Source organism: Abramis brama (assembly GCF_963993115.1).
Source record: "Abramis brama genome assembly, chromosome: 19".
NCBI lineage: Eukaryota > Metazoa > Chordata > Actinopteri > Cypriniformes > Leuciscidae > Abramis > Abramis brama.
Genome location: NC_139981.1, coordinates 7889120 through 7910166, shown reverse-complemented (window position 1 = coordinate 7910166; position 21047 = coordinate 7889120). Strand labels below are relative to the sequence as shown.

Sequence of the window (21047 nt, the reverse complement as noted above, 5' to 3'; positions counted from 1 at the left end):
TCCGGGAGATGGAAAGGGGAGTCGCGAGCATGGTCCCGCCCACTCTGCGTTACCATTGGACGAATGCCTCTCTTTTTCTACAACGGCTAATGTCATTCGTTCTCCTCATTGTCAATCAAGAACATCACAATAGGCTGCCTCCTTTTCAGTTTTTTTTTGTATTATTTAATGGGGCCTTTGAGCCTCATAACATCGGAACAAAAGCAATTGTTCCTGGCTCGAAAAAAATAAGGAATCGTTTTGACGTTTAGAAACGGCAAAGGTGGAGGAGGAATTGGTAAGCATCAACGGCATCCGCGAGTAGTTTGCTGGGCTGACTGTGCTGCTTTGCTAAAACTAGCTAGCTACTAAAATAGAATTAAAGCACATTTTATTGTAAGTTTCTGTCGGATAACAGTTCGGAGACTGTGGAGAATCGGTCGCGTTTACCTTTAGAGGTAACTACCTAGCTTTTGGCGTGTGTTGTGGCTGGGACCCTGATCCAGCTGTCCCTCCCTGCAGATCTCCTGATGATGCTGCTGTCAAGGTAAGATGGCAAATAGATGTACGAAGCGAAAAGACCGATCTAGTCGACTGGACCCTTTTGGATACTTCATTTATTAGTCGACTCATGACGAGAATACTTTGGAAAAACATAAATTGTAGCTTTAAAGGCACTTTTGTGTTGTTTAGACTAATTTTAAATAAATATTCTCATAATATCCATTGTTCATCAGAAGTAAATGGGCATAAAGTGCTTATTCAGTATTCAGTGCTTTAGATAGATAGGCATATGTGCAAATGTTTGACAGACACACACACATACACATACATAATCGTACTGGTCAAAAGTTTGGAAACATTACTATTTAATTTTTTTTTTTTTTAAGAAGTCGTCTCTTATGTTCATTAAGGCTGCATTTATTTGATCAAAATACAGAGAAACAGTAATATTGTTTAATATTATTGCAGTTTAAAGCATGCAGGTTTTCTATTTTAATGTACTTTAAGATATAATTTATTTATGTGATGCAAAGCTGAATTTTCAGCATAATTACTCCAGTCTTAAGTGTCAAATGATCCTTCAGAAATCACTCTAATATGCTGATTTATTGTCAATGTTGGAAACGGTTGTTCTTCTTAATATTTTTATGACCTGTAAAACTTTTTTTCAGGATTCTTTGATGAATAAAAAGTAAAAAAAAAAGAACAGCATTTATTGAAAATAAAAATCTGTTGTAACAATATACAGTATTGTTCAAAAGTTTGGGGTTAGTAATTTTTTTTCTTCTTTTTTTTGTTGAAAGAAATTAACACTTACATTCAGCAAGGATGTGTTAAATTTATAAAAAGTGATAGTAAATATTTATATTGTTAGAAAAGATTTTTATTTTCAATAAATGCTGTTCTTTTTAACTTTTTATTCATCAATGAGTCCTGAAAAAAGTATCACAAGTTCCAATAAAATATTAAGCAGCACATCTGTTTCCAACATTGATAATAACTGATGAAAATTCAGCTTTACATCACGGAAATAAATTATATTTGAAAGTATATTAAAATAGAAAACCATTATTTTAAATTGTAATAATATTTCACAATATTACTGTTTTTTTCCCCTGTATTTTTGATCAAATAAATGCAGGCTTGATGAGCATAAGAAACATCTTTCAAAAACATTAAAAACTACTATATATATATAACAGTTCTATATAACAGTACTGTATACAGTACAGGTCAAAAGTTTGGAAACATTACTATTTTTAATGTTTTTGAAAGAAGTTTCTTCTGCTCATCAAGCCTGCATTTATTTGATCAAAAATACAGAAAAAAAAGTAATATTGTGATATATTATTACAATTTAAAATAATTGGTTTTCAATTTATTATACTTTAAATTATCATTTATTTCTGTGATGCAAAGCTGAATTTTCAGGATCATTACTCCAGTCTATCACATGATCCTTTAGAAATCATTCTAATATGATGATTCATTATCAAAGTTGGAAACAGTTCTGCTGCTTAATTTTTTTTCATAACCTGTGATACTTTTTTAGGATACTTTGATGAATAAAAAGTAAAAGAAAAAAAGAAAAAAAGAAGCAAATTTAAAAAAAATTGAAATCTTTTGTAACAACAATATACACTACTGGTCAGTAATTTTTTTTCTTTCTTTTTTTGAAATAAATCAATACTTTTATTCAGCAAGGATGTGTTAAATTGATAAAAAGTGATAGTAAAGAAGATTTATATTATTAGAAAATATTTTGTTTATTTTGAATAAATGCAGTTCTTTTTAACCTTTTATTCATCAAATATATTAGGCAGCAGAACTGTTTCCAACACTCATAATAAATCAGAATATTAGAATGATTTCTAAAGAATCATGTGATAGACTGGATGTCACATGTGACACTGAAGACTGAAGTAATGATGCTGAAAATTCAGCTTTGCATCACAGGAATAAATTATTTTTTAAAGTATATTCAAATAGAAAACTATTATTTTAAGTTGTAATAATATTTCACAATATTACTGTTTTTTTTTCTGTATTTTTGATCAAATAAACGCAGCCTTGATAAGCATTAGAGACTTCTTTCAAAAATATTAAAAAAACGTAATGTTTCCAAACTTTCGACCTGTACTGTATGTTTGTATATTCACCAGAACATTCTTAAATGCACCAAGTCACGTTCTTTGTATAAACTTTGCTAATAAAGAGATTGTGATTCTCCACAGCCCAGAGCTCCATGCATGATGTGTTCCTGCTGTGACCGAGGCAGCATCTCAGCCTTCTCTCCTCCACCTTGGGCTGGGCTCATTATTGTCTCACCCTGTCCTTTGCGGTAATGACTGACAAGAGAAACCCACCGTTTTTCAATGATGACAACGTAGGCGTGGTGCACTACAAGCTGCCCTTCAGCGAGACCATGGAGCTGTTCATTGAGACTTTGACAGGGACCTGCTTCCAGCTACGTGTCTCTCCATTTGAACAGGTTGTCTCAGTCAAGGCCAAGATTCAAAGATTGGAGGGTAAGCTATGTGTCCTCTCTTGATTCATTACACCGCACGATGCTTTGATATAAAGGTGACGTTACACTTGATTGGACACCATGATTTTGGTCTCATGATGTTAGCATGAGTTTTCTATACTTTGTGCTTTAATGTGACATACTATACTGTTTTAAACTGCAAATACTACAGTATGCTGTTTTATGAGCTCATATTTAAAGGGATAGTTCACCCAAAAATAAAAATTCTGTCATCATTTACCCACCCTCAAGTTGTTCCAACCCTGTTTGAATGTCTTTCTTCTGCTGAACACAAAAGAAGATATTTTGAAGAAGGTCAGTAACCAAACAGTTAATGGGGACTTGACTTCCATAATATGGATGTCAATGGGGTCCATACATTTTTTGGTTACCCATATTTTTCAAAATATCTTATTTTGTGTTCAGCAGAAAAAATTAATTCATACAGGTTTGGAACAACTTGAGGGTGAGTAAATGATGACAGAATTTTTATTTTTGGGTGAAATATCCCTTTAATGAGGGATTGTGTCAAATATTTCAGCTTTGGATTTTTTTATTGGTGACGCTACATGACCCTTCATCACGTGATCCTTCGGAAATCATTCTGATTTACTGATTTGGTGCTCAAGAAACCTTTATTATTGTTATCAATGTTGAAGACAGTTGTGCTGCTTAATATGTCTGTGGAAAAAGAGACATTTATTTTAGGATTCTTTCATGAATTGAAAGTGCAAAAGAATAGCATTTGAAACAGACTTTTTATGAATGTCTTTACTGTCACTTTTGATCATTTTAATGCATGCTTGCTGATTAAAAGTATTTATTCAAGTATTAATCTAAAAAAATCTTATTGACCCCAAACTTTTGAGTGATAGTCTTGGTTTGACCAGCAATTAAAAAAGGGGGTGGTCATTTCATATTATTGTAGGTTTTCTAATTCTAATGACTTCAAAAGTTTTGGTTACATGTTATGCATTACAATATAACCACACATTCCATTCATCTGAAACAATCTTTATCCATTACAATCCTCATTTATGTTAAGCTAAAGAGAAAAATATATGCATTGTAATAAGAAATGCACCTTCGTCTGTGCTGATTGGATAATGATTTAGAACAATTAGACAATAAATATCCACGAGTAGTTTTGAAGACAGGATTTATTCCAAGTATTCCTGGTCTGATGTTTTCATTCTGATTCAGAGCTTCAGAAGAAATTGAGTCGTTTATTAACAGCTGGCACACTCAGTAATTGCGTTTGTGATCCGCCCATGCAGTTACAGATGAAACATGTCTTAACAGTTTAACACATGAGCAATCAGAAAAGGAGAAGAGAATAAATTGATTCTCTCCCTTCTCTTGCTATCAAAAGCTGCCATTGTTATTACTCAGTAACAAAAGTTGCTGTTCCTCTAAAGCAGGGATGGGCAACTTCGGTCCTGGAGGGCCACTGTCCTACAGAGTTTAGCTTCAACCCTAATCAAACACACCTGAACAAGCTAATCAAGGTCCTCAGGATTACTAGAAAATTACAGGCAGGTGATTTTTTCAGGGTTGGAGCTAAACTCTGTAGGACAGTGGCCCTCCAGGACCGAAGTTGCCCATCCCTGCTCTAAAGCATCATGTGGCATGGTTGAAAACAGCTTTGTTGGAACAAGAAATGTTAGTATTCTTTGAATGAAGAGCTTTTATTTGTTTTGGGGGCACAGCTAGTTTGTCTCTCACGACTTGCGCGTGAGCAAACGTTGGGCTTAAAAATTTAGGACTGCGAGTGCTTCATTTATTTCATTTAGATCACCTGGTTGACTTGTAATTTTGAAATCAATGAAACAGAAAAAACTTTAGTTGAAAACCGAGATGGGACATTGCCATTCTAGACAACTGTTTTGTACATCAGTGGGTATTTAAACATGCCAGTCCCAGAGGTGGACAGTAACAAAGTACATTTACTTGAGTACTGTACTTAAGTACACTTTTTGAGTATCTGTACTTTACTTGAGTATTATTTTTTCTGGAAACTTTTTACTTTAACTTCACTACATTTGAAAGACAAATATTGTACTTTTTACTCCACTACAATTCTGTCAAGGTCCTTGAGTAGAAAGTAACATCAGTCAGTGGATGATTTTGGTTGCAGGGGTTGCATTTTGGTTGGAAATGAAAGTCGGGTTGACGTCAGAGCCCTGCATCTGATTGACATCAGAACCTGACGTCAGATTGACGTTGGATATTGATTGAAAATAAAAGTCGGGTTGACGTCAGAACCCGACTGATGTTGGTACCTGACGTCAACCCGATTTTCATTTTCAACCACAATACAACGTCTGTCCAACGTTGGAGATCAATGTCAATCTGACATTGGATTCTGACATAAACCTGATTTTCATTTTCAACGTTGGGTTTGGTCTTCTAAATGCGACTTTTGTCACTTTTTTGGAGCACACTAGGTTATAGATAACAGTAAGGCTAACATCTTCATACTAAAAGCCAAAAAACTTTAAATAGGGCAATATTTGAGGGAACAGCCATTTGGGTGTCCGAAACCATTGTGGACGTTATTGAGTGCACTTATTCGATCTCACATTCAATCTCACATTGAATTCCACTACTGGAACTGTGTTCTAGAAATAAATTTGATATTGATATGAGGGTAGGAAGGCAGGCGTAGATTCAGAGGCATACGGTACTTTAAGTATTACATACAACAGTGCAACAATAATAAAACAATGCATTGACATTTACGTTTTACTTTTGATACTTAAGTATTTTTAAAAACTAGTACTTCTGTACTTTTACTTAAGTAAAAATAGGTCTTTACAACTTTTACTTGTAATGGAGTAATATTTGACCAGTAGTATCTGTACTTTCACTCAAGTAAGGAAGTTGTGTACTTCGTCCACCTCTGGCCAGTCCTAAGTAGAGATGGTTTTCCTCCCAGGATCACTTTGATGTGTTAGACAGCACTAATTTCACCAGGTCTGCTTCCCCTGCAGGAGTTAGCTTTATTAAAGATGAGTTTATCAGCCCTGTGGAACACAGGTGAGGAATGGCCTAGTTTTAGTTCTGCTATGTGCTTCTTTTGTGGCTAATCTTAGATTCACTATGCTTTGCATCTGGAGCAGAAAATTCTGACTTTTTTTTTCTCAGAATTGCGGACTAATAATTTGGACTTTATAAATCGCAATTACTAATTTTATCTTATTACTTTTTAACTTGTTTTTGCGAATTTCTATCTTTAAGTTCTGACTTTTTTTTTGTTCTCTCAGAAGTTTTTGTATCTCAATTCAGATTTTTTATCTCTCGCAATTGCTAATTTTTCTCTCACATTTCTAACTTTTGTCTCAGAATTGACAAAATATGTATCTTGCAATTCTGACTATAAATCACAATTGCGAGTTTATATTTCGCAATTCTGAGAAAAAAGGTGAGAATTGTGAAATACAAACTCCCAATTGTGAGAGAAAGTCAGAATTGTGAGATAATAGTCCCAATTTACCTTTACTGGAAACAAGCGTCCATAAGTCCAGTTTCGGTGTGTTGAGGAAATCCAGATTTGAATATGAAATGTTTTTTCAAACTTCTGATTAAGATTAGACACATGGAGGTTGTGTATAGTTTAAAAAGCATGACTAGGCATGTCTCTGAACAGTGGGCAGGCCGCACACACACTAACCACTCTGACTGTCACACTCCTGTCTAGAAAACTACCCCTTCTGGGAATGGATACCAGTTTTGTGTCGCATGGGTGCGTTTTGGTGTCTTATTGCACTTTACACTCGATGGACACATCTATTCACTTAATCACAGGCCAGTGCAAAAGTCTGAAAAATTTAAGTGGTAAGCTTGTCTTCATGTCCAGGTACAACATTTGCATTCAATGGTGCTAAGAATGAACGGCAATAATGGCTTTAAAAAAGCTTGTTATAAAGCAATTTCAGGCGTTTAAGGTGCTTTCTTGTGTCATTTATTTTCTGACCACTGTGATATTTGCTAGATCCTGATGTGACATGATTGTTGGTTATTTTGTGTACACAGGGGGGCAGATCTGAGTCGTATTTGTTCTGCTGCTGTCTGAGTCACCCTGCTCCATTGCTTTTGCATCATTATTTTGAATTGATTCATTTGTTTCAGTATACACAGTTAAATGTTCCTTGGTTAAATTGGTCAGATGCGATGACTCAAACCTCTGGTTAAAGAACAACTGAACTAAATATTTATATCAACATTTCTATAAGATTCCCCATAATTAACAAACATTTTTTAGCTAAATAACATTAGTCATTCCACACAATTATATTAATAACCACAATTGGTTAAACGTCCTCGGTTCTGTCTCACTCACTAACCATGAGAGAGAGAGAGAGAGAGAGAGAGAGAGAGAGAGCGGAACCATTCAATTGATTGAAAAGTGACAGTAAAGACATTTATAATGTTACAAAAGATAACATTATATCCAAACGTTTGAACATTAGTTTACATTCTGTGAATCTCAAAGGCAAAAAATGACCCTGTAATGAAAGGTCAGTAATTATATACCCTTATGTTCTTCTAAATTTCTCTTTCTAATTTCTCTTAAAATGGGGATGGAAGCTGTCAAGCTCTAAAAAGGACAAAAAGCTTTTTTTTTTCTTTTTTTTTTGAAGGCAGTCTCATTGAATGGCTGTAACTCTCAAATCTAATTCCAGTACATTTAAATACAAGATGTTTTTGTGGTTTTACTAATCTGTGCATTTGGTTTACAGTTGTTCACGATATGCAGTCATAAGGCCTTACAGGGATGGTTCGGAATAAAATCAACCTAGGGTCCTTTGCACCATGACCTCGAGCCAAACACCACCCAGAAGCTTTTTCTGATGTACTTACAAACTTTCCAATGCCTCGTTTTATGAGTACAGAACCAATTTGTACTGCTGTAGAAGTTTGGTACCATTCTGGGCATTATTAGTGGGGTAATTTACAAGATACAACCTAGGTTCCATTCGCGCCTGCACTAAGCCATTCGGCTGATATCTCTAAATAAGCTCTAACTTTAATAATGTTCGACCAAGGGAAAGGGTGTTTGGCTCGAGGTCATGGTGCAAAGGACCCTAGGTTGATTTTACTCCGAACCGTCCCTTTAACAGAAGGCCTCTATATTGAACTAAAAGGACATCTTTAAGTTATCCTTGAAATCTCTGTCAAAAAAACAAAAAACGTTTGTGAGTACTCAAGGGTGTGAAAGGTCTGAATGCCACCAGACATTGATTTATACTACAAATAAGATTTCAATGGCCAGATGTTATTTTCTATGCCTTTTCTGTACTCTATATTTCCCTCAAATGATTGCAGTTCAGAAACATTCCATTTGGTCAACCATTAACTGCAATCAGATGTTCCCCTCATGCTCCTGTTCTATTTTACAGTTGGTCTTTTGTTTGTTCTTTTGTCAGATGTGTTGTTAGATGCTGTAATTGCTTGCTGAATGTTTATTATAGTTTGCTTTATAAAAAGATGTCTATACATACTCATCTTACGACATCTGTTTGGTCACAGGCATCCCGGTCTCTCAGCAGCATTTGATTTGGAATGGTATGGAGCTTGAAGATGAGTACTGCTTACATGATTACAGGTGAGTTTTCAAACTGTTTTCCAGCTTTACAAAACAGGATCCAGGATGTTATGTTACGATAAGTAAGCTCAACTACCGCATGTTCCACTGAATCTGGCAAGGTGCGTTTTGAAAAATGAAATTATAACGATGTAATCACCCAAGGTCGTTCTAAACCCTTTCTTATTTTGTGGAACACAAACTGAGATGTTTGTTTGAATGTCCTAGCTGTTTTTAATTTGTGAAATGAAAGCATATTTTGACCCAGGCAGCACAAAGGTATCATAAAAGTAGTTCATATGACTCATGCTCTGTATTCAACATCTTCTGAAGCCATACAATAGATTTGTGTGAGGGACAGAGTAAGTTGTTTTTCGTGGAAAAGCTCTCGAATCTTATTTGCTCTTGAGCAGCTTGGACGTTCTTAAAAGAAATAAAACCATATGAAAGGGTTTGGAACAACATGAAGGTGAGTAAATAATGACAGCATTTGCATTATGGGTGAGCTATTCCTTTAAATGCAGCCACTTCCCTCAAGAGCAGACTGGCTCAGTCTGGAGGTCACAGATGGTGGATTTCTCAGAAATTCTTCTCAGTTATTGTTCCACATGGAGGCTTTCTGGGAAGATATTGTGTGGCTGGATGGCACTCATTGTGCTTCAAATGTTAAGTGAAGCAAATATTTATAAAGGCAGAACTGTAACGGTTTTTGGTTTGTTATGCTACTGCATGCTCTGAGTTTTCCTATGCTTGTGTTTTCAGCATCACAGAGGGCTGCACTCTCAAGCTGGTGCTCGCCATGAGGGGAGGGCCTGTAAACACCAGACGAGGTGCGTTTCCACCGCCGACTGGGATTTTCACAGTTGAAAGTGTGTTAAACCTGTCGTTCTGAACCCCAGGTTAATGTAATCCTGATTCCTGGCTTTCACACTGTTTATAGTAATTTACCCTGGGTTAGTAACTCATCATGAGTGATTTCACACTTGTGCATTCGAAAACCCCAGATTTGCAAATATTTGAGTTTAATAACATTGATCTGAAGCTCTGTCTGTGGAAATATCATAAATCTGCTCTGGTTGTCTTAACTCTATAAAGCTGTGTGTATCATATTTGAATCATTGCTTTCTAAGGCTTCTGCATCATTAACATGATCAATACCTTCCCCAAAAAACTATCTACCCCCTGGTGGGTTATTTATGACCTTTAGGAAGTAGAAGGACTAAGAGTTGCAATGTAACGGAAGTAGAGTCAGAATTTTTTTTCCGTATTGTGACGTACATCCGAGTGAAATGAAAAAATTGTTGAGCGGGACTTGGTTCTATCCATCAGTTGTTGATTGGATGATGACAGATGATGATCTGAATGCAAACTTTTTTTGATTAGATTTAAAAAATAAATAAAACGCATGCTTTGATGAATTGTTCACAATAAGATCATTAAGATGCATTTCGATTTTTTTATTTTATTTAATTCCGACATAATATAATTTTCAAAATGTCTGCCTTCCTGTTACAATATTTTTTATTTATATTCCAAGTATATATATGCTATATATAGCACTCTATGTGTGTGTGTGTGTGTGTGTGTGTATATATATATATTATTATTATTATTATATTTTTAGATAATAAATATATATATATATATATATATATATATATATATATATATAAAAAAATTATTTTATAACTTGGTTTTATTTATTTTTTTGGCACTGAAACTACCACAAAGAAAAATAAAAAATGTTTCCTTTATGAACAAAAAAAAGTTGCTTCAAAGGTGCATTGGAATATATTTTTGCACAAAAAAGATCATAAAAGCCTGATATATCAATTATGGTAAATATACATGTGCAAAATATATTTAATATGTTTAATCTAATAAATATATTTATTGATATATATTATTTAATTTGATTTTTCAGTTTCTGATCTTCTATTCTCTGTTATGTTTTTCTTTTAACAATTTATTTGTATGTCAGGATTTAAAGAGTTAATCTTTAAAAATACATTACAGTCTATTCAACACTGAAGTTTGCAATCGCTGTTCAGCACTGTTTTCCTAAGATGCTGAAATAAAAAGCAACGCAGAAAAGTAGGCCTAACGCAAATCACATGAGTATTTAATGAGGTAACCACTGAAATAGTTTATGAATGGCTTTGGAAAGTCTTGACAAGTGCTACTGCAGTACAGGCCTGCAACAGTTCCGTGAAAGCTGGGTTTGTTGCCACTTTCTAATCCTTCCTTTGTGCCACTATACAATGGTTTTAAGGTCAAAAACAAAAGCTGCTCATTACCATTCCAGGAGGTGTGCAGGCACACAGTTAGTTAACAATCTGATATTGATTAGTGTGACCTGCATCCTGTTTCTTCTCGTTACCTGCAGTGACAGTGACAGATGACTCGGCGAGGGATATCGCTGACTGCCTTGATGCAGGGAGAGAGGAGATGTGGGAAAAGTCTCTGCCTAATAAACAGGTCACCTTCCTGGTGTACCGTGAGGGAGATCAGCTCAATTTCTTCCGAGTGGTGGATAGGGGAGATGGAACGCTCACACCTGTGTCTGAATCACTGAGGTCAGTTCAAAAGAAGAGAAGTTACTTGCCAAGAGGAACACGCTGAACTCTGGTTCCCCTTTTTTAGATGAAAACAGATGTTTCCGAACTACAGTTTTCCTGTGTCATGTTGTTTTACTAATGAAGACATGTATCAGCATTTACTGGCAAACTTCACAGTCTGTTAAGCATAATTAGCATCACCAAATGGACTTCCAAAAATAATTTCCCCAAAATAATCATTTAAAGTTCCCCTTTTTCAAATACTACCTTTCATGCAGTGTGTAATATGGCTGCTTGTGAATGTAAAAGGTCTGTAAAGTTTTAAAGATCAAAGTGCACGACAAATAAAGTTATGTCTCCTAAAAGAAACGAAACGAGTCATCAGTAATTCCAGTCTCACTTCCTGTTACATACCTACGTAATGTCAAGTCACCTTTATTTATATAGCGCTTTTTACAAAACAGATTGTTTCAATATAATGGTGTCAACGCAGGTAGATCAATAATATTGTTGAATATTAAGTCCCCAACTAAGCAAGCCAAAAGCCAAAGGTGACAAAGGCGACAGTGGCAAGGAACCAAAACTCCATCAGGTGACAGAATGGAGACCTTGGGAGAAACCTGGCTCAGAAATTTGCATAATGCCAGCCTTTGGTCTTCATTAACTGCCCGTGAACAACATTTAACACAGTAGTTGTAGCTGAGGCCTGGAAGAGTTTGGTTTGTGATGTCAACTATTTTTAGTGCTGAGAATACACTTTGCATGCACTTCTAAAGGATGAGGACTCACGCTGGAATTGATACGGTAAAACCGACGCCATCGTTTCTATTCGTAACACTGTGTATTTGAATGCTGAGGAAGCCTCCGGAGCTGAAATTCAGATATGATAATAGGCGTTTAGTTTCCGACATGCGCTGTAAGTGGCAGACCAATCATATCAGACTAGGCCATCTGACCAATCAGAGTAGAGTAGGCTCACAGAAAGGAGAGGTTTAGAGAGACTAAACCAGACTCTTTGAGAAATGAGGTCATGTACAATGTATATTATAAGAAAATGCTGTTGATACATGTAAACCTATTGTAGGAGACCTCCAAAACAAAATAAGGAACCTTTAAAATGGCATAATAGGGGCACTTTAATAAAACTGTAAAATGTAATCTTTTGCAAATCTCAAACAATTCCTCCTTGTATGTGCTTGTTTCAGCGGTGCCTCGGTACACAATGTGTACACGGAGGAGGAGGAAGAATCAGAGAGTGCATCTTCAGAACAGCAGACTCTGGAGAACTCCATCACAATGAGCAAGATGAAGCTGCTCAAGGCCAAGATGGAGAATATGAACCTTAACAAAAAGGTAACAAAATGGACGTACTAGAAGTGCTATTCATCTTTCTTTTTTCCTCCTCCACATATTCCAGCAATATTATTCTATCATGAAGTGCATGAACCTTCTTACAGTCGAGCACATCTGATTAGATTTGTCAGTGGAGAAGTATGGAAGTGCGCGCAGTTCTCCAGCTGGTTTGAGGGAGTGTCGCCCATCCCACGCTGTGTCTGATTAACTGGCGTTGTAATAACCACAAGCTCAGCAGATTGGCATATTCACATTCACACTCAAATATGCATAGTTGTCAGTAGACATGTCTTAGTCGCAGATATTTGTTTTTTATCTGTCTAGGAAACCATTGCTGTTATTGCTTACACTTTTACCATAGTTGATAAGTTTGCATGTTTATGTACTTGTAAGCATTGCTCCTGCCAACATCATATAAATGTTTTGATGTATTAAGAGGTGTAACATGAAGCACAGTTTAATTGGTTACAGTTACAAGCAATATCGCAGCTTGACACATTAGTTGGGATTCAACTGATGTGCTATATTTAGATTTACAACATGATTAAATGTGTGTACAAAAATAATTCAGAGCTATTTTTTTAACAATAATTTATTAATATTTTATAAATAAACTGAGTCATTTGTAAAGCTATTTTTGCAACAATGCCAGACTTCAAATTATATATTTTGGTTCCAAAAGTGTTTATATTACAGATTCCGCAGGATTATCCAATAATAGTCAGTACCACAGTTATTATAATATGAACTATTTTTACGGATGCACAATATATTTGTACCATCTTGGTTATCAGTTCATTTTTATTTTTTTAATATAGTTTTTATTTATCGGTATTGGATATTTAATTGTGCATGCTCACTTTTGCATTGAGATTACCTTTGCTATCATCTAACCTTAAAAAACACTAATAATTTAATAACGCTCTTAAATGTAGTCTTTAGCAAATCTCAAAATGAACATGCATTTTCATACCGTACATTATAATGTTGTGCTGCATAAATTCACATATACCATTTATAGCAGTTGATTTTCGTTTTTAGTGTTTCATTTTTAATTTATTTAGACAAAAGTATAAGTATTATACAATTAATATCTGCCACTGTTTTTTGACCATAACTAAAAATCTGTATTGCCTAGAATTTTAATGATGCATTGCGAATTTGTTCATTAAATTACTTGGAAAAATGACTTTAAATGAGATATATTTTTACCGTGGTTCACGCCGCTATGTAAGATTTTGGTCATACCGCCCAGAATCCTGATCAGAAAGGAATGCGTATCAGATCTTCACTGTTTATGTGCTTTCTTTGGCATGATATGTGTGTGATTGTTTTCTTGTGTCTTTGTCAGCCCAAGAAGACTGCTAAATTAAAAGTCAGACCTCCAGTGGGTCCGCGGCCCTGCAGCGGTTCGTTTGGCTCTGCCCGACACCACCGAATGTTTCGTGTCCTTCCTCAGATAGGCCACGCCTCGTCAACGCATCTACCTCCGATCGGAAATCAGCAGCAGCCTGCAGTTTCATCCCCTGCTGCTGGCACCTCCCGCCAACCATTCGCATCTCTCTCAAGTCCCACTTCCTCAAGCCGCGCTCATCCTTCCTCTGCAGCTTCAGGCATATATATGCTTCAGGCTGAGGAACCGTGGGATAATCCGGTGCCCAGGAAGATCAGACTGCCTCCCAAAGTGTCCAGATTGGATATGAGAGGGCCTAAAGTCATGCGAGACTGCGTGTACCCACCTGTATCTCTTCTGTCCAGCCCTGGAGTTCAGGATGAGGTGGATCTCCAGAATGACAGACTAACGGTAACCGAGAACTCTGCTGTAATGGAGCCGCCCAAAGCTGTTCCCTTCAATCTTCCTGAGCCCCTGAGCCTGGACGTATCCTCTCAGCGTGAGCAAGGTCTGAACTCTATAACTCTGCCGGAACCCAACACCGCAGCTCCTCTTCTTTCCCAAGCCATCAACTCAAACTGGAGGCTGGCATCCCAACCTGACCTACACTTCGCCGGTGACTCCCTAGCTCCTCCTCACATACCGCAGCACTTTGAGTTTACGGGTTCCGCCATGCAGCCCAGTCCAACACATGCTCTCCTCAGAACCAGCAACAGCCCGTCGCTTCCGGTCGGCTCCCCCTCACGGACCACATCTGTATGTGGGCTCAAAGTCGACAAGCGCTCAGAGGTGATTTCCAAAAGCGAGGCCCGAGATATTACAAAGATGGCCAATAAAGCAACTAAAGAGCCATTGGGCACGGTGAGCAACGCAGAGCTTCTGGCCTCCCTGGCGGGCGGCGGAGGTCAAGAGGCCTTGGCTGGACCGTATTCTCTGGGCAGGTTATGCGCTACAGCCGCCCCCCTACCAACCAACATCCATCTGTTGCAGGAAGACCTGCTGAGAAGGATCTCCCCCCTACAGAGAACAGCTGGCTACACGGTGAGTTTGCAACCTTGACTTCTGCTTCTGCTTTTACAGATCTCCCCTTTTAAACTGCTGATGTTCATTTGATCTCAGTTGGTTGCAAGGAGAAACGATGTTTGCTTTAACTACATATTACATGTGAATGCTGTCATGCAAATGAATGCTACTAGTAGAGCGTGTCCTGTCATGAAAAGATGCTTGCTGCACATTATAAAGCATGATTCATTCGTTTAGGCATTTCAGCCAATGAGAATAATGCTATGACAATCTCACGAGCGCTTTATAATGCAAAATCTTGTCGAAATTGGTATAGAGGATTGTGAAATTGTAGTATCTAAAATTTTGATATCATAACAACCTTATATCCAGCTAAATAAATTTGATATACAGGCTATCAGTATCATATAAGGTCTTGTCATATCATATTGTCAGGTCATATCGTGTTTATACAGTGTTAAATAATCATGATTACAATATTGACCAAAATAAGTGAGCAATTTTACAAGCAATTTTGCAACTTGACACATTAGTTAACTGATGTGCTATATTTTATTGAACAGTTTTGTTCAAATGTGACGTGTGTGTACATTAAGAATTCAGAGCTATCCATTTGAATAATTTATTAATATTAGTATATTTAAAATATTTATATTTTAATTTTATTTGATTAATTTATTGTAAAATTAATTACTTTAACTCAAAATGACATGCAAATGCTGTCGAGCAAATTAGTACTACTAGTAGAGCGTGTATCCTGTCACGAAAGACACTTGCTGCGCATTATACACCGTGCAAGACAGATTACAAGTGCGATTCATTAGTTTTGGCATTTCAACTAATGAGAATAGTGCTGCAACAATCTCACAAACGCTTTATCACACAAAATCTTGTCGTTGCAGCCGTCAAGCTCATCAAGCGGCCTCTCCAGTTCAATAAAGAGATTAGGTGAGTGGCTTGACTTAAACAGTGTGCTGTTCATGTGAAATGTCCCATTCAGAACACCATCTTACAGTGCTGCCCCATGTCACTGAGAAACTTTTTGTTGTTGAGAGTAATGCATTCGTGGCAAGCCTTGGCCATTTGTTACAGTTTTTCCACTCTTCACTGCTTCATTTTTACGCCTGTCTTCCTCAGGCTTGTGAAACCCATTTGTAAATGCACAGTCCACTGCTTTATTGTCATGCTGCATATGTCACTTGTTTGGGAAACTTCTGAGTTCATAGCTGCCTCCGTCCTAGCTCAGTACGAGTGTTCAAATTGGATTGAGCTTGTGATTTAGGGGGGCAGTGTTTTGAAAATACTCTATACCCTACCGTTCATTCAGATTGATTTTACAGGATGCATTAAATAGATGAAAAGTGACAGTAAAGACATGTATAATGTCACAACTCTTTTCACGATTGAGAAAATAAGAAATGCTAGAACTAAAATAAGAAAATATGCTTGAGCAGCAAATCAGCATATGGGTTGATGAATTCATCTGATCAATAAATCAGTCTATCTTTAGTTATCATTTCCTGGAGGTCAGGAGATGTATTTTAAATGAGCGCAGCAATGGACTGTCAAGCTTTTAAATATTCACCATCATAAAGAGCAGAGCATAACAGCTGACTGAAATCATGAAACGGGAAATGAACACCACAACTCAGTCACATAGATAAATATTCACATGATCACATGTTTACAAAAGCATGCATGCATGCATGCAAAACACACAAAACAGAAGCACATCTTCACTCAGACGTTTGATGCGTAGAGAGACTTCCTGTGTGATTGTGCACTTAGGAGCCTGGATGATGGTTTTTCAACAGGTGGTGCTGATACATTTGGGAAATGTTCCCTGACATTTTACCGCCAGTGTTTCAGAGCATCTGACTGGTCTGTCACATCTCAGATTGTCACTGGCTTGAAAATGCAACAGTGATGGCAAATAACAGAATAGATAGTCCAGCAAGTACATGACTGGAAATCCAATCTCACGCCCCAGTGCTTGGTACGATTTTGTCACAATGTGGGTCTTTCTGTAGATTCTTATCGTTGTGACTTGTGTAGAAATAAACAGGGAGGTTTTGAAGGTACATGGGTAGTTTTTCCCCTTTGAATCCATATTTTATTGGTGTTGAAATTGTCTCTCTTGTTCAATTCCTGTCATTGTCTGTGTATGTGGAAATGTTGTTTTAGGCACTTCAACACATCACTTGCCCCCGGTGAAGGCTCCCACTGGAACAAAGAAAAAGAGTTCAAAGCACTGCTTCCTGTGTGGGAAGAAGACTGGTTTAGCCACCAGCTATGAATGCAGGTACAGTGCATTCTCTCTACGTATCCCTCAGAGTATGAGGTTTTTTTTTCTTTACAAGAGGGTAGTTAATGTGTATCTGCAATCTAAAACGGAGGTATGCACTTCATTTTGAGTGTTTGCACTTGACAAGACCGAGCTATTTCTGTTCATAGGTGACAGTAGTTCTCATAAATGTCATACATCATTATTGCAGATAACACCATCTGTGACTTCAGTTTCTCTATGTTGACCTAAAGCTTTGAATGAGGCAAAGTCTTATATGATGCATCTTTGCAAAGGTCTAATTAGAAAGCTGTGCTTGTTATTCTCTCCTGCGCCGTATACAATCCATCCAGCTAAACTGATTAAAAATTAAAAAGGGCTTTCTTTTCAACCTGACTGATTTGTTTGTTCATAGCAGGGCCGTAATCACCATAAACACTGAAAGGGACACATCCCCCAATATTTAGTTTGGTGGTAGGCCTGTATGAGTTTATGGTTTATTCTTAAATTATTATATTTTAGAATGACTTCTTGCTTGTCCTGCTGTACATACATACATACATATATATATATATATATATATATATATATATATAGACACTTAAATTGTTACAAAATATTTCCATTTCAAATAAATGCTGTTTATTTGAATTTTCTAGTTATCAAAGAATCCTGAGAAAATAATTGTCGCAGTTTCCACAGAAATGTCAGCAACTGTTTATTATTAACACTTATAATAATAATTAGTATCAGTCAGCATCAGGGCTCGACATTAAGCCTTGTTATGTGCTTGTCCTTCAGAAGAATTTAGTTTTTAGTTTTTTTCTGTGGTGTAGCCTAAATGTAATTTATTCTGAAGCAATATTCCCATCAGTGTTCTATTAGTTCTTACTTAAATCAGCATATTTGTGATATTTGCCCTCTTAAATTGATTTTTTGTAATTTATGTGTTATTGTAATGCTCAGCTTTCATGTCATTTTTTTTATTTGATCAATAAATTCAATTATAATAATAATTAAAGCTGCAAGCAGCGATGAAAAGGGCCCTCGCACCCCTGCCACCGCCACCCGGCGCCTTTAGTAAAGGCCTTAAGATTACACTCACCAAATTTGAAGAGGATCAGATCAAAACTGTAGGAGGAGTTCGTTAAAGTACAACATCAGGATATTACGAAAAATGCACAAAATCTAGGAGGAAGTTCAAAATAGCTGACTTCCTGTTGTGTTTAGGGCTATGCTCCAAGAGACTTTCTTGTAGGTATTGGGTCATTACATGTATGTACCAAATTTCATACCTGTACGTGAAACCTAGAGCCGGGGCAAAATGTGGGGGCAATAATTTACCGAATTTGCCCCCCCCCCAATTTTGAAAACCACATCACACGTAAATTTTCACCACTTCTGAAGCGTGTGCAAAGTTTCATGAGTTTTCGAGCATGTTAAGGCCCTCTAAAAAGCGATTCACTTTTGAGAAGAAGAAGAAGAAGAATAAACGGAGCAAAAACAATAGGGTCCTCTCACCATCGGTGCTCGGGCCCTAATAATAAGACACTATAGGGTGGTTACCAATTAATTTATATATATTTATACTATATATCGTAATCTAGATTACATATAATCAGCACTGAATATATATATACTATACTATACTATACTATATATTGTATAGAAACTCAAGCATTATTTTGTCAAGATGCTGGGTTTATTAGAAAAATAAGACATGGTCTTCTAAAAATAAAGATACATGATCTCTGTGTGGGATGTTTAGAAACAATTCCATTCGGTCCCTCTATGAGCTTTGTTTTGTGTAGTTTTCTAACAGCTTTAGTTCAATTCTGAAAATCAATGAACATCCGGATGGACTCCAAACACTATTTATTCAGCTCTGAGGAAGATATAATCGGAGTGCATTTTCTCTCACATCTTAGAAAAAGCATTGGTTGGAATGGTGTCTGATTAATGCAGTTCTCATAAAGATATGTTTATTTTTGTCTAAGGTGTGGCAACATCTTCTGTTCCATGCACCGCTACTCAGAGACCCACGACTGCACCTACGACTACAAAAGCGCAGGCCGGCGCTTTCTACAGGAGACCAACCCCATCATAAGTGCACCAAAGCTGCCCAAAATATGAAGGCACTGCTTGGGTGAGAGAAAAAGAGACATGATATCCATCAACTATTAAAAGAGTGAAAATCCTTGATCACCAATCTGTGCTTTTATCACCATGTTTTCTTAAAAATATAGTAGTTTAATAAAAACAAAAGGGAAAAACAGTGCTCGCTCATTAGCCGTTGCCTTGGAAAACACCTATGTTTGCTGTCTGTAATTTAATTCATACTTCACAAAAAAAAAATACAAAACCCTGCATGTAAATAGTTTTTAAAAAACATTTCTACCGTACAAACAAACTTTTAAAAATAAGTCAAATACTTTTAAATAAACAAAATACACAACTACGTATATCTATTTGCATATGTTTTTCTGTGTGTTTCTTTTTTTTTTTTAAATAGAACCAACAATCACTTTTCATGACAAGTCTTGCAGAGATGCACTTTAGTAATGAAAATATCTCTTGTGGAGATTAGGTCTGTATTGGGGTTGGGGGGTGATAGCTGGCTTGAACTATGTGCCGTTTGTTTTTTGTAAGTTTCCTATTAGAACTTTCTTATATTTCTGACACATTACTCCTCTGTCCAGTAGCACTCTATCGAACACCTCTTATCATGGAAAATGCCAAGCACTGCATACTCGTGTTATAAAGACTGTTTAACCTTGATTCACTTTGAATATGAAGTATATATAGGCTCAATAAGCTGTACACACTATGCAGTTTGACCATGTAGCATTCTAAACCAACTTTATAAGGGCTTGGCATGATAAGATGTGAACAATTGACTGGTTGCCATGATGAACGATCCTTTTTGTACCTTAGTAATTAAAAAGCTGCTCAGAAGGCAGCTGCTGTTATTTGCATTTTTCTGTAATTGTCAGTTGATGAGCCTAATAAAATATCCTTGTGTTTCCTTTGATTTTTTTTTCTTCCCTGTATTGAGTTCTGTTGTGTTTTTATCTACTGTATCTTTCATGCCTTCTTAACATTAAATTAAGGTGTTTGTTTTTGTTGCATTTGCTTCATGAACTTTTAGTGTGTAATGTTGCTGTTTGAGCATGAAAAATATCTGTAAAGTTAGTCTTGAGTTTTCACATGTATATGAGTTTTCAAATATATATATATATTTTATAATCTATTTCAGGAATAACCTAAATTTGGAGTCCTAAACTAAAAAAAAAGAAGAAAAAAAAGACTAATTTGTGCAGTAAACAGATGGTGTTAGAATGGTTCATGCAGTTCTTCAGCTGAATTATGCGACACTAAATGAAAGGAAACAGGCGTTGCTCAAAGCAGAATGTGAAAGCTGTGGTATTTGTGTAGGAGCTTTTATTAGTTACACATTTTAATTTTACACTTCTATGCTATTTCAAAAGAAAACACCTCCTTTAAGTACAGTATCACACCATGGAAGAAAACAGATCTCATTTCCAAATGAATTTCTTGTGCTTCTCCTAGTCCAATAGCCCTTGAAGGAAACACACATCTTTTAATACAAGAATATAAATAGGAACTTGTTTTACAGGTTGAGTTTTACACGTTACATGACACATCCACACACACACAAACGTTTTACTGTGGGTCATTAATTCGGTAACACTTTACAATAAGGTTCATTAGTTAACTACATTAGTTAACATTAACTAATAATGAACTGCACTTATACAGCATTTGTTCATCTTTATTAATGTTAATTTCAACATTTACTAATACTTTATTAAAATCTT

The 21047-nt window shown here is 36.3% G+C and overlaps 1 protein-coding gene across 2 annotated transcripts; it reads left to right on the top strand.

Moving 5' to 3' along the window:
* Nucleotides 1-98: 98 nt before the first annotated feature.
* On the top strand, nt 99-20239 carry zfand4 (zinc finger, AN1-type domain 4). Of its 2 annotated transcripts, XM_084093154.1 has the most exons (11): nt 132-277; nt 398-526; nt 2718-3011; nt 8543-8618; nt 9360-9427; nt 10984-11173; nt 12361-12508; nt 13860-14942; nt 15827-15872; nt 17109-17226; nt 19206-20239. In XM_084093154.1, the coding sequence occupies exons 3-11, from the start codon at nt 2828-2830 to the stop codon at nt 19339-19341; spliced, it is 2049 nt and encodes a 682-aa protein (XP_083949280.1). In that variant the 5' UTR covers nt 132-277; nt 398-526; nt 2718-2827; the 3' UTR covers nt 19342-20239. The 2 variants fall into 2 exon arrangements, with proteins under 2 accessions (XP_083949281.1, XP_083949280.1); XM_084093155.1 differs by lacking the exon at nt 398-526 and having other exon boundaries at nt 99-277.
* The last annotated feature ends 808 nt before the right edge of the window (nt 20240-21047 follow it).

Excerpts from the sequence above, each read along its gene's own strand:
- zfand4 (XM_084093155.1), top strand. The coding sequence starts at position 2,828 with ATGACTGACAAGAGAAACCCACCGTTTTTCAATGATGACAACGTAGGC. Across the intron at positions 3,012-8,542 it reads CAAGATTCAAAGATTGGAGG|GCATCCCGGTCTCTCAGCAG; the intron begins GTAAGCTATGTG and ends GTTTGGTCACAG. Across the intron at positions 9,428-10,983 it reads GCCTGTAAACACCAGACGAG|TGACAGTGACAGATGACTCG; the intron begins GTGCGTTTCCAC and ends CGTTACCTGCAG.